Genomic DNA, 12,249 nt, shown 5'->3' with positions numbered 1-12,249 from the left:
AAGGAGGAGCGAAGGCGTCGTAAGAAGCGGATTATAGAGAGTAAAGGTAGTATAATATACGCTAAAGACGCGCGGTAGATAATATAGTAGCGCTAGGTTAATAACCTTACTTATCTTAAGGTAGAGATAGCTATAAAACGACTTCGCGAAGCTATAATTATTTTTAATAAATAGAGACGTATCTTCCTAACTATATAAAACTTTAGCTATAAATATACTAAGTGTATAGTAGGCGGTATTACGACGTAGCGCGATATTGCGCGCTAGTAATATATAAACGCTAACGATAATAACTATAATACTAAGGTCTTAATAAAGTAGGAATAGATACTTTAAGATAGTAGCTCTAAGTATTATAAGGGTGCTATAATAATAGATTATACGCTAGCTATATAGGTGGCGTATAATATTCGTTAACTTGTCGATCTATATATAAAACTTATAAGCCACTATCTTACTATAGCTTCACTATCTACTACGCTATTATAGAACCTAGAACGCTTTACTTAGTATACTTAAGAAGACTACGTAGAATATACTTCTATAGAATCGTGTATTAATATTAATACTACTATTAAAAAGGCTTATAAAGCTATAGTAGATAATAAAATTAGTATAAGTAATAGTAATAATAGCAATAATAGTAGCTACTGCAATAGTCTAATTTCGATAATATCTGACTAGGGTGTGCTTTAATAACGTGTCCTTAATTTTTAAAATTATAAAGATTATATTTTTATATTTACTTAGCTTAAATATACGATTAAAATATATCGTTATTATTGAGGTGATATTATCGTTGAGGTGATAGGCCCGTGCGGAGCACGGGCAATTTCATTGAAATTCTGCTACAGCAGCCGTTGGGCCCGAGTAAGTACGTAACACAACTGACAAGGGTGCAATGCAATAAGGAAAAACGCTTCACCCACATAATCCAAGATTTGTCAATCGTCCGGCTTCGTAGTCTCATTTTGCCTCATGACAAGCATTCCATCGTCAGGTCTTGGTCTTTATTAGTGCGACAGAAAAATCCAGGCCACCGTAAATGTGATCTTGCTGCCCAGCAGCGCCACCAAGATCGAATGCTGACTTGCTTCTGCCCAAAAAACAACAACAACATAATGTGACGACCTATGCGGCTCACTCATTTTGCTTCGCCCGACAATCATAAGCTTGATGCATCCCAAGCCCCAGGTATGGCGCGGTGAGGCTGGTTCAAGCAGCATGCCTGTCTAGATTGGCCGCATCTGAGGGAAAATGCCTGTGGGTCCAACGGGCATGACAGGTGCACCTGCAGTTGAAGGGCCTAGGCGGTGGAACATTTGCACCAGGCGCTCTCCAACACTAGGCTCGAGTTCGGTGCCATCCCTTGCAATCTTGACTTCACGATTGGCATTCCATGGGTTGCGGAGACCCCTTGCGCGGTAAAAAGGAAGGCGGCTTGTTGAAATCCACTCAATCTTGAATGGCTTGCCCCAGCCTTGCGCGACGGCTGCGGCATCTCCATCCATTGCTTGATGAGATGCTTCCTCTTTTTCAGCCTTGTTGGATTCTTTCTCTTCCTCTCCTTCTTCTTTCTCTGCATCAGATAGCTCTGCCTCCCAAAAAATGGTGCCGCGCGCAGAGTCGTCAATAATCCTTCCGGGTGGTGCCCATTCAGTTGCTGCAGTAGGAATCGATTTGGGCACATCTGACGCATCGATGATGGCTTCGGGTTTGGGTGCCGAGCCTATCACGCGAGAACCATCATCGAGAATTGGTGATGCCATTCGGGCGTAGCCAAAATATTCGCCCGACTTGTTCGCAGAAAAAATGAGATATACATTTTGAGCAGACTGTCTTGCGTCAGTGACACGTAGTGAATTGTAACCAATAACAACAAACCTGGAAGGCTTTGTTCAGGATATCCTCATTGTGAGACTGGGTAGCCCAAATACCGTTCCGTACGCTGAGCTCCAGGTCTTGTAGAGTGAGGCTCTTGACAATAAAGTATTTATTTGCAACATCGGCAGAGGGTTTCTCGCCATCAATACCTTTCTGAACAGGGGGCTCGACTGCACCTCCTGCAAGATCGTCAGGGGCACTGTCCTGGGCTGGCGTTTCTGGTCGAGAAGTATGCTTCTGATGGTCTATCATAGCTGAAGGTGCCGTAGGAACGCCTGATGCTGGGGCTGAACTGCGTCGAAGGCGACAGACTAGTCGTACGCCATTGAACCGTGAATCGTGGAATCGATGCATCGCAGCCGTACAAGACTCCTCTGTGCGATAGTTGACAAATGCGCAGTTGCTCTTGGAAATCAAGAACAGGCTCTCAATGTCTTTTGTAGCATCACGGGAGAAGTGATCTTTCAGAGCAACTACCGTAGTTCCAGGAGGGAGGTTCCCGACCCAAAGTGCGTGTCCAGACTGTTTGGGCTTTCGTGGCGGTCCACGGGGAATCGAACTGACAGGTCCCGAGCGAAGCACTCCTACAGGAGCAATTAGCCTTCGTGTTCTTGGAAACGTTGGTATGACACAAACGGATAGAAGAATCCTGCAGACCTACCGGAGGGCGATGTCAACTGGGTGCCATAGGGAGACGTAAAGGTGGCTGGGTCGCCTTGGAAGCTTGCTGTAGACATCCGAGGGCCTGAGAAGTTGCCATCAATATGAGAATGATCTGCGGCCTGTCCCTGCATACCAATGTTTGAAAAACTTGCTCTTCTACCGTACATTGCTTGGCCTTGGGGAGCTTGTGCTGCGAATCCCGGACTGAAATGCCCCTGAGGGCCATATGGCACTGGGTAGTACATATAGTGCGAGGCTTGTGGGTAGTGTTGGTACGGCGCTTGCATCGGCGCCGCACCAGCTGAACGAGACTGGTTGGGGGTAAAAGAAGGGTAGGCACTGTACTGAGAGCCATGCTGGGGCATGAAGGACTGTTGGTGCATTCCCATAGGAAAATTAGGTCCATATGGTGAGTGTGATGGCATGTTGCCTGGCATTTGCAAGCTGTGGCCAAGTTGATAGGCCAGGGCTGATGTCGATGCGCCTGAAAGTGAACGTGGTACTGTCGGAGCGTTGAGTGAGGAATCATCGCCAGCGCTCAAGTCTGGCAACGTCCCAGTCATTGCGCCCATGTTAAGCGAAGACGTGTTGTGTTCCTGAGGTTGATAGTATCCGGTCGGATGCGCGGCTGAGCGGAAGTCTTGTCGATGCTGTCCTTGGGGGAGAGCGCTGAGCTGAGAGTAAAACGGAGAGCTTGTATCGGGTTTTGTAAAAGGAGGATTTCCATCACGCGCAAAGGCAGTCGTAGGATTATCCATGGATTGAGGCCTCGGGCCAGGTGGTAAGTCGCCCATGTGCTGTTCGTAAACGACCGGAAGAGGCACCCACTGTTGGATCCAAACAAAAGCCATGTCAGTCCATGTTACATTTAGAAAAAGGAATTCTAGGAAAACGAATGTGTAAATGCCCAGTGCCACACCAGCCCGTAAAGGTAGAGCACAACATACCTAGTTCTATATCAACCAGCCTTTGTGAGATGTGGCAATCCGGGGACGCCAGATACCGAGAGCAAGTCGCTGTCTGGGGGAAATGGTAATGGTGATGTGACAGCGAAACAAAGGAGGCTGTGAAGTGCTCGCGTGTAAAAAAAGAAGTCCAAAAGTAGGGGAAACCGTTTCGAGGGAAGATGAACGACTTCGGTTGATGTACCGGCTAGAGAAACAGCTCGCTTAAGGCGGAACGAAGACGATGGTCAGAATTACACAACCACTCAGATGACAGAAACGATCTTGTAAGGCTCCGTGAGGTTTGGCGGCGCAACGGCAGGGACCGCAATGAGGGCAAGCGTACATGCGGCAGATATTAGAAGCTAGGATCACAGGGAGGAGCTCACTGGCGGGTCTAATGAGAACGGGAAGGCCGCACGAGGGTTTTCGCGGGTTTTCTGCTTCAGTCGCCGCTGGCCGCAGTAACAGTCAGCCTTCTGATTGGCTCTGGAGGGTTCAAGTTGTGGCTGTCAGGATGGGAAGTGGAGCGGCATGGTCTGAACCGACACTCTGGAGGCGAAACGATCACCGTAGCGAAATGAGAGAAAGTCGATTGGATGCCTGAGTCAATGGAAGGTAGAACGTAAGCGTTGAGGAAAGTGGTATTTCATCACATGTGGCGAGTGATGCCGTTTCTAGATTGCCATGGGCCGATGGCGCTGATCATGGACTATCTTACCAAAGCTTAGCGGGTCCCTTGTAGCATGCTTCGGCGGACAAAAAAAAGTTAGATTCGGCTTGTATAACGGAGGCCCGAGATCTACCAAGGGATGCTGGCGTATCTCTTGTAACGGTGTGTATTCGCCTGTAATGGTGAAGAAAGTATTCGACCACCCAAGTCGCGCTAGTACTTTGTTCCAAACCCCTTCGGTGCTGCCGGGTCATAAGATTCATGCTTTAGTTCAAGATGGTGAAGTAATCCTACACCACCCAGGGCAATGGGTCCGAAATGCACGCAGTTATACTGGCCAATTGACAAGGCCACCGGGATGGTGATCAGATGCAGGCTGCATGGACTGAGCCGCCCAGAGAAGTCCGGTCGCCTAGAGAGCAGGGAGGAGGCGTGGACGCCGCGTGGACGCGTTAGGGGACCACGATAATGACCAGGCATGGAGCCAGCCCAGGGCGCTGACAAGGGACCCGGCAAAAGCATCGTCAGGGCTGGCAAGCTACACGCAAAACCCAAGCAGTCTCGGCGGTGATACTCCCTTGGTAATGCTGCAGTAAGGCGTCAAGACCAGAGCGGAAGAAAGATGGAGCGTGCGGGTATACTGTACGCCTTGGAGCCCTGTGAAGGTTTAGCGCCACAGCAACTTGGATGGCGCGAACATGGGCGGCCAAAATGTCAGCAAGCTGGCTTGAAGGCGACAGCAGAACGACATCTGACAAGGTCGATAGAGCTTGGTCAGCGCTCGGCGGTCCGCTGGGCTGGGTGGCCCGCAACCGTTTCCTCAAACATGAGAACGGGTTATGGGGCTGCCAATAACGGAGATGCGGGACTACTCGACTCCTACAGACGTCTTTGCCCTTTGCCACGCTATCGGCGTGACCGCATCTCGACATGTTCAGAGATCTGCGCGCCACAGCACAGCCACCATGCTTGTGCCTGCGCGGTTATGATCGTCACCCGGCGAGCAGCCTGCCGACGCAGCACCTGTCCCGTCTGCAAGGGTGTTTATGGGTTTGTAGAGTATGACGCTGGTGGTGGTGGTGGTGGTGGTGGTGGTGGTGTAAGAATAGACTACCGCAGATCCTGTATTGGAGGGATCAGGTCAGGGTCACGGCGAATTGGCCGCACCGCTCCTCGCTCTGCACCAGCTTTGCCGTGTCGCTGCTGTCGCATGCAGCCCGTCATAGCATGTATGCAGGCGTGCATGCGTACTTACTAAGGCTCGAAATGGCATGCGAACACCTTCACAGCCTAGAGACCACACTTGTCCTCTACGCTAATATGTAACTTGTGACATGCACATGGAAGACACCCGGCTGGGACTCCACCCGGATATTTAAGGTGGCGTTATTTGCATCCGCATCAAGGGTCCAGCGATAAAGTTCCAGTCAAATCAGCTTACAGTGGCCGATGCCCACTCTGACACTGCCGTAGAGCCTCTTCGTGTCCACGGACTCGGCTAGATTCTTGCGGGGTCCTCGATACTCTAAGTGGGCAGGGTTCGTCGCAACTTTTCACCTTGTGGAGATGGAGAGTTCCGGTAGGCCCATGTAGCTTTTCCCGACCTATCCGTTCGCAATCATTGCTCCGACTAGCATTGCTATAGTGAGGCAACTGGGGCTGTGGAGGATCTGCTTCCAATTTTCTGCTTCATTTTGCCCAAGTGGGTTCTGCCGGCAAGCAGACTAAGAATACATGCACGTACACGTACATATGTATGTATGTACATATTATGTACATACATACATGGTCCCTGGCGATCTTTCATCATCCCCACATACCTACCTGTCTCTTACACTTGGTCGGGCGCGCTTGGAGTCTTGTCGCTGAACGAGAAACCACATGTACATCCTCCGTCATGATTGACTGTTAGCACATGCTAGATACCCGCGGAGAATAGCTGATAGGGCACCAGAAATACAAATCACGGCTGCTAAGCTTCGTTCGTCATTAGGATGTTATGCATACCATCGCGATCTGGATATTGGGGCTGACTTTAGGGCGACGCAGTCGGCTATGTGTATTCTACTATCTTGCCAATCCGTTTGCATACGCGCAGCCGGCATCGGCACACGTTGTCAACTGTGTGAGGCGCTATGCTCAGCTCCAAGAGACAGACACTCCAGTCTCGGATTCCAAGAAGTCTGAGTATCGCATATCTTTCGTTTACAGCCTGCTAAAAGCATTCATGCGCATATGAACGAAGAAACACGTACTTACCAGGCGCAACGTGAAATCGCGGATTTCTCCATGGAGGAACGTGAACCAATGGCCGCGGCGCAGTGACACGCCGAACATTTGCCGTCGGTCCTTTGACGACTAGCGCTCGTCTCTGTTGTTGGACCCTACCAAGCAAGAGAGCGCGGAGCCTACCCGGCATACCTGCCCATCCCATCCGGCAATTCAATAATCCGACTGCATTCAAGTTCACCGTGCCACGAACTTATTCAAAAACTCCTCAATGTATTGGAAGTAATGAGGCTCCGCGACAGTATCGTTGTGGCTACCATTTGGTAGCTCTCTCCATATTTTCGGGGCTTTACAAACATCAAACAATCGCGTCATGTGCGAGGGTCTGTAAAGAAGAGTTAGTTACAGAGATTTCGTATGAGATAGACTGAGATAAAAAAACAAGGAGCCAGTGGCTGCTTACGGAATGATTTCGTCCTTAAGACCGCTAAGAAAAAGGATGGGTATCTTGGAAATCTTGGAAATCGTCTCTTCTGTGGGCCATATTTGGTGGCATAGGGGTGCCAGGAAACGAGCGGGAGGAAAGGCGCTGCTTCTCATCAGTGACGTCACCCATTATGTGGTACTCGACTCACGTTGGTATAAGTTTTCTCATGGAAGTAAAGGTATTTTCCAGGATGATGGCTGCAATGTCGCCTTCTTTTTGATTCCTAGCAGCTAACCCCACAGCAACAGCGCCGCCAATACTCTGACCGTAGATTACGATTCTGGTGTCACGGAGTTCGTGTCGTTGGCGAATATAGTCGAGTCCCGTCTGTGCATCGATCATGAGCCCCTTTTCATTGGGGTTACCAGATGATAGGCCATAACCGCGATATTGTAACATCAGCACATTGCATCGCAGCTCGTTTTCCAGTATCTTTGCGATGGGAAGACGGTAGCCTATATTGCCCGCGTTGCCGTGGAACATGAGGATGGTAACGTTGCGGGCATGTTGCCTGTTGGCTCGAATGAGAAAGGCGCTTAGCGACTCACCATCCGGTGTAGGAATAAATAACTCTTCAGAGTCGGTGATGCCAAATTGCGAGGGTCTGGGTACGTTTGTGCGAGCATCTGGGGGAAAGTTTCGCGGATATATAATCTCACTATTATTGTTAGCCATGCGGACAAAATCGATTACAGCCATTGCGTACTTTTGCTTGAAGTAGAGGAGGCCGCTCAGCAGGGCGGCGATTCCAGACGATGCTATGAGCGGAACGCGCAGGTAGCCCATGAATGAATCGAGCGCGGAAGCCATGCTGCTGGGGCGGCCTCCAGTGTCTGTGGGGCGTGTTGAGGATGTGATGGCAGGCGCCGAGCGGCTTCTTGAGAACAGGGGTTTTGACGGAGGCGGAGATGAAGTCGTAGGCGAGGAAGAGAAGGGAGGAGAAATAGGAGACTCAACCATCCGGAATGCTGGACATGCGAGTGTACAGGGCGTTCCAACGCGCAAGTACAGGAGTGAGTTGGAGTGTCGCATAGTGCGGCTGAAGGTTTCAGCCAGTTGCGCAGTGCCAAGACACGGAGCTGCGTAGCTCGGGCTGCCTGGTATACAGCGAGCTGCTCCGACAGCAACCACACGCCTTGCCCGCCACTCACCCTTCTACACGCTCTGTATACGCATAGTTCTTGTCCGTTAATCCTCGGAAGTCTCTGACACCCCGAATTGCGATGATGATGACCACCGGCGCGCTGTCAGAAGGTATGGACCCCGCCGCACATGCTCAAGCTACATTGGAAGCTCACTCTTGCGCAGACGGCATTCATGTCGACATGAACCACCTCAAGAAGGGTGAGGTCAAGTAGGTCATTGTCTCCCTTGGTTATGCTTCCAGACTGCTAATTATGCGTACAGCCTCGGAACATCCATGTATGTCGCTCTCCACTACCAATCGCGCCCTCTCTCACATGATGCAGCATGGCCATCAACTTCAAAGACGGTGTCATATTAGCCGCTGACAGCAGGACGACGACCGGAGCATACATCGCAAACCGAGTCACGGACAAACTCACACAAGTTCACGACACCATCTGGTGCTGCAGATCCGGCTCGGCAGCCGACACACAGGCGGTGGCTGACATTGTCCAATACCACCTGGGCATGTACGGCACCACCAACGACGAGCCCCCGACTACACAGACAGCAGCAGCGCTTTTTCAAGAACTTTGCTACTCCAACAAAGACCAACTCTCGTAAGTGGGATAAACACTCAGGAAGAACAGGTACTAACTGTGCCGCAGTGCCGGACTGATCATTGCCGGATGGGACCACCGCCACGGCGGCCAAGTCTATTCGATCCCCCTCGGAGGCTCCCTTCACAAGCAGTCGTATGCGATTGGCGGTTCAGGATCAACATACATTTACGGTTACTGCGACGCAAACTGGAGGGAGAACATGAGTGAGGAGGAAGGTATCAAGTTTGTCAAGGGCGCACTCGCAGAGGCAATCAAGTGGGACGGCAGCTCGGGAGGTGTCATCCGCATGGTTGTGCTCACGGGCAAGGGCGCACAGAGGCATTTGTACCTCCCCGACCAGAACTACGAGGGCCCAGGCAGGCAGTAGAGTCGGGAGTGTGAATGCTGGCTGATGCATCGACAAGCATGTATGATATGACACGACCCGAGCCGACGATGATGTCGGAACGAGCTACATGAAACAAAAAAAGACGCGGATAGCAAAAAGTGAAGTGACTATGAGATCAGCAGACGTGAAGTATGCAGCAATGTTTGGTTAGACAAGCAGACACGAGACTCGTGGGGATGAGTAGACGTGGGAGCGAGGCGCATCAGGCAGGCCAATGAGAGGGCAGGATTGGCCCATGGATTGCAGCGCTCCTATTTGCCCCGACTACTCAGAGGAAGAGACGTGTGGACGTGTGCCCAAGGATGCAGGCCGAGCACGCGCGGGGCATGGCTGCGAAGTCGCAGCGCAGACTAGGCGTGCTGTTGCTGGTGAGGTGTTTTCCCTGTAGCCTCAGTGTGCGCGATAGGGCTCGTGGTGTCTGTGTGTATGGAGATGCACAGTGTCGTCACATGGGCTTCCGAAGGTGGTGAATTGCAGCCAGGGTCTCCCTCCTCCTGCGAGCCACTCGTTGGTCTGTGACGTCCCGTTCGTTCCCCACGCCTTTCTCGAACAACACTTCGTCGCCCAACACGCCAGGTCTGTATCCTGCGCTCCATCCTCTTCTGCCTCTGCCCCCAACCCGGCGCGTGGCATCCAATTCCCCTCGAGTACGGCAGTCAGAGCAGGCTCGCATGCCCTATTCGCGCCCCCTGAAGCTGCGTCCAAGTTCGGGCTCTTTGCGATAAGGCTCAACAACATTGCACCACCGACACCGCCTTGCCAGCACCCTCTGTCTCCCGGCCCACCCGTTCTGCCATCACAAACACAGTCGCTGTGTCGCATCCCCTCGCATCTCCCCGCCCCCTCAAAGTGTGGTAACTTGGATCGCCCTGCGAACGCGGCATGGGATCGCTTCTGGTGAGCGATTTCGGTGGGAACCACTTTCACACCAACATGTTTGGCGGCGCCAGCTCGCATCAGCAGACACCAGAATCTTCTACCGCCCAGCACACGCCCGTACGGCCCTCACCTTCACCCAGCGCAAATGCGCCGCGTGTAGGTGCTCCGTCTGCTGATGTTCCCATGGCCGATTCGGGAGCCCCGCAGTCGAGCTCGACACCAAGCCAGCGATCGCAGCAGCACAACAACTCCCACCTAAGTGCCAACACAGGCTCCGCACCGTCAGTAGCCCAGGCTCCGGCCAGCCCCTGCTTTCGTCCGCACTCACAGCAACCCACGCCCTCTGGCTCAAACGCCGCCTCGGGCGCCTTCACAAACACAAGAACCATACCTTCAACAGGCCCAGCTCCCGTCCAGCCCTCGCCGGCCCAGTCTCTGCGCTCACCTGCACCATCGCCCAACCGCATCAAGGTCAAGAGCCTCTCCCATATCCAAAGCTTCGCTCTAGACGACTCCAGTCCCTTCTCCCAGTCACGGTCGCTGGCGCGGCGGCACCGACGAGACCCGGCAGATGTCGGCCCTCAGTACGAGATTAGTGAGATGCCCGTCTCCGACATTATCGAAATGGTGGCGGGCTTGTTGACTAAAATCACAACAACAAACGACCGCCAACACGACCACCTGCATCGTCAGATCCCACCCCCAGAAGGCACATCAGGGCTCAGCCAGCAAACCACCAGCGTTCTTGCCTTCCATGGAAAGAACGTGCCCAGTATCTCCATCCTCAGCTACCTTAGCAGAATCCACAAATACTGCCCCACCACCTACGAAGTCTTTCTGAGTTTGCTTGTCTACTTTGACAGAATGACCGAGAGGGTAAATGCCGGCCCAATGTCTGGTCTTCGCAAGGCTAACCAACAGTCTGTGGAACGTTCGAGATCTGCCTTGTCAGCAACTCCAACCAGTACAGATGGCGTACAATCTGAATCTGCTTCGGCTCAAGCCGCAACACCTCCCCCCTCAGGATCTCTGGGCAAGGTAGCCGGTACTCCAGCTGAAGGTCCTCAGCCACCCTCTCCTCCCCATCAAGATTTGCACGCAGATACCGCGTTAAACCTCTCACATTTTTTTGTGGTTGACAGTTTCAACATTCATCGTCTTGTCATTGCTGGCGTGACGTGTGCAAGCAAGTTCTTCTCTGACGTATTCTACACAAACTCAAGATATGCAAAGGTATGTACATGTAAATGCATGTGGTTAAGTTCTCAGCTAACATGACAAAGGTTGGTGGTCTGCCATTGGTTGAATTGAATCACTTGGAGCTGCAATTTCTACTCTTGAACGACTTCCGCCTGGCTGTTCCCTTGGAGGAGATGGAGGCCTATGGAACTATGCTTGTGGAGTTTTATGCACGTGAAGTGGCCGAGCAACACGAGAAAGAGCAAAGTGCCAAACATCAATAGTGCAATCGATTTGAAGAAGATATTCTTTATGACCGAATCAACTATTAGAGGCGTAAATATGGTAGGGAGGAGGAGGGCGGGCATAACAGAACCCCCCCGCCAAATGAGTGGTCAAGACACTGCACGCCGAACTAGAGAAGCGCCAGACGACAACAGTCTTGTGCGTCAGACATGCAGTTGACCAACTGCGCGCATTGCGACAACTTTTCGACAACCAGGATCTTTGCATCCTGTTATAATTTGAGTGGAGACGGGCGACCCCACGTCTCAGTATTCGACTGACGTCTTTTTGAGCCAGTTTGCAGGCGGATGTATCTTGTTAGATGTGCTTAGATTTTGGGATACCAATTGTTTCTTCGTTCAAGAGAGAATATCATGAAATCATAGCAGATGTTTGTTTCCTTGAGATGTGCTATCCTGGTTTCTCTGCTTCGATACCTGTTGATTTGATACCAATGAGGTGTAATTGGAGGGGAGCTGGTTGTCTTATACGATTACATTATTAACGCAAAAAAGCATTGATGCAAAAAAAGCTTTGTCGCAGCACGATATACTGGCAAACTTGCCCCATTTCCCACTGTCGCGGGAAAACCTCCCCTGCTAGAAAGTGAGGCTGACCGCCGCTATTGTCCCACGTCACGTCACCACCCAAAGAATGATGCAACAAATGAGGGGCACTCGTGTACACCGTGTCTACGCATGTTGCATCAACCTACGCATACGCGACGCAAACAAGCGCCCCCCCCTCCCCGCTCCTCTATCCCAGACTTTCTCCACTCTAACACACCCCTTCTAATCCCCGCTTGTCACGCAACTCTCAGTTCAGGGATTTGAAAGCAAGATCAGACCAAGGTGTTGTGAAGCCGGACCAAAAAAATCCCCCCCCCCCCC

At 51.6% G+C, this 12,249-nt stretch overlaps 4 protein-coding genes across 4 annotated transcripts; 2 read left to right on the top strand and 2 right to left on the bottom strand.

Annotated features, from left to right (window-relative positions):
• Positions 1 to 1,232: 1,232 nt before the first annotated feature.
• On the bottom strand, positions 1,233 to 3,341 carry COCMIDRAFT_110514 (uncharacterized protein; the record flags this gene model as incomplete). The annotated part of the gene is made up of 3 exons (XM_007695484.1): positions 1,233 to 1,835; positions 1,885 to 2,468; positions 2,546 to 3,341. The coding sequence occupies 3 exons, from the start codon at positions 3,339 to 3,341 to the stop codon at positions 1,233 to 1,235; spliced, it is 1,983 nt and encodes a 660-aa protein (XP_007693674.1).
• A 3,289-nt stretch (positions 3,342 to 6,630) lies between these two features.
• On the bottom strand, positions 6,631 to 7,690 carry COCMIDRAFT_110522 (uncharacterized protein; the record flags this gene model as incomplete). The annotated part of the gene is made up of 4 exons (XM_007695483.1): positions 6,631 to 6,778; positions 6,857 to 6,982; positions 7,029 to 7,538; positions 7,587 to 7,690. 4 exons carry the CDS (start codon positions 7,688 to 7,690, stop codon positions 6,631 to 6,633), a joined length of 888 nt encoding a protein of 295 aa, XP_007693673.1.
• A 413-nt stretch (positions 7,691 to 8,103) lies between these two features.
• COCMIDRAFT_110520 (uncharacterized protein) lies at positions 8,104 to 8,995 on the top strand (the record flags this gene model as incomplete). The annotated part of the gene is made up of 5 exons (XM_007695482.1): positions 8,104 to 8,134; positions 8,189 to 8,234; positions 8,288 to 8,302; positions 8,350 to 8,625; positions 8,674 to 8,995. 5 exons carry the CDS (start codon positions 8,104 to 8,106, stop codon positions 8,993 to 8,995), a joined length of 690 nt encoding a protein of 229 aa, XP_007693672.1.
• A 954-nt stretch (positions 8,996 to 9,949) lies between these two features.
• On the top strand, positions 9,950 to 11,358 carry COCMIDRAFT_110516 (uncharacterized protein; the record flags this gene model as incomplete). The annotated part of the gene is made up of 2 exons (XM_007695481.1): positions 9,950 to 11,128; positions 11,179 to 11,358. 2 exons carry the CDS (start codon positions 9,950 to 9,952, stop codon positions 11,356 to 11,358), a joined length of 1,359 nt encoding a protein of 452 aa, XP_007693671.1.
• Between the last annotated feature and the right edge of the window lie 891 nt (positions 11,359 to 12,249).

The sequence above is a fragment of the Bipolaris oryzae genome (assembly GCF_000523455.1).
Source record: "Bipolaris oryzae ATCC 44560 unplaced genomic scaffold scaffold_329, whole genome shotgun sequence".
NCBI lineage: Eukaryota > Fungi > Ascomycota > Dothideomycetes > Pleosporales > Pleosporaceae > Bipolaris > Bipolaris oryzae.
This window is presented reverse-complemented; position numbering and strand designations above follow the sequence as displayed.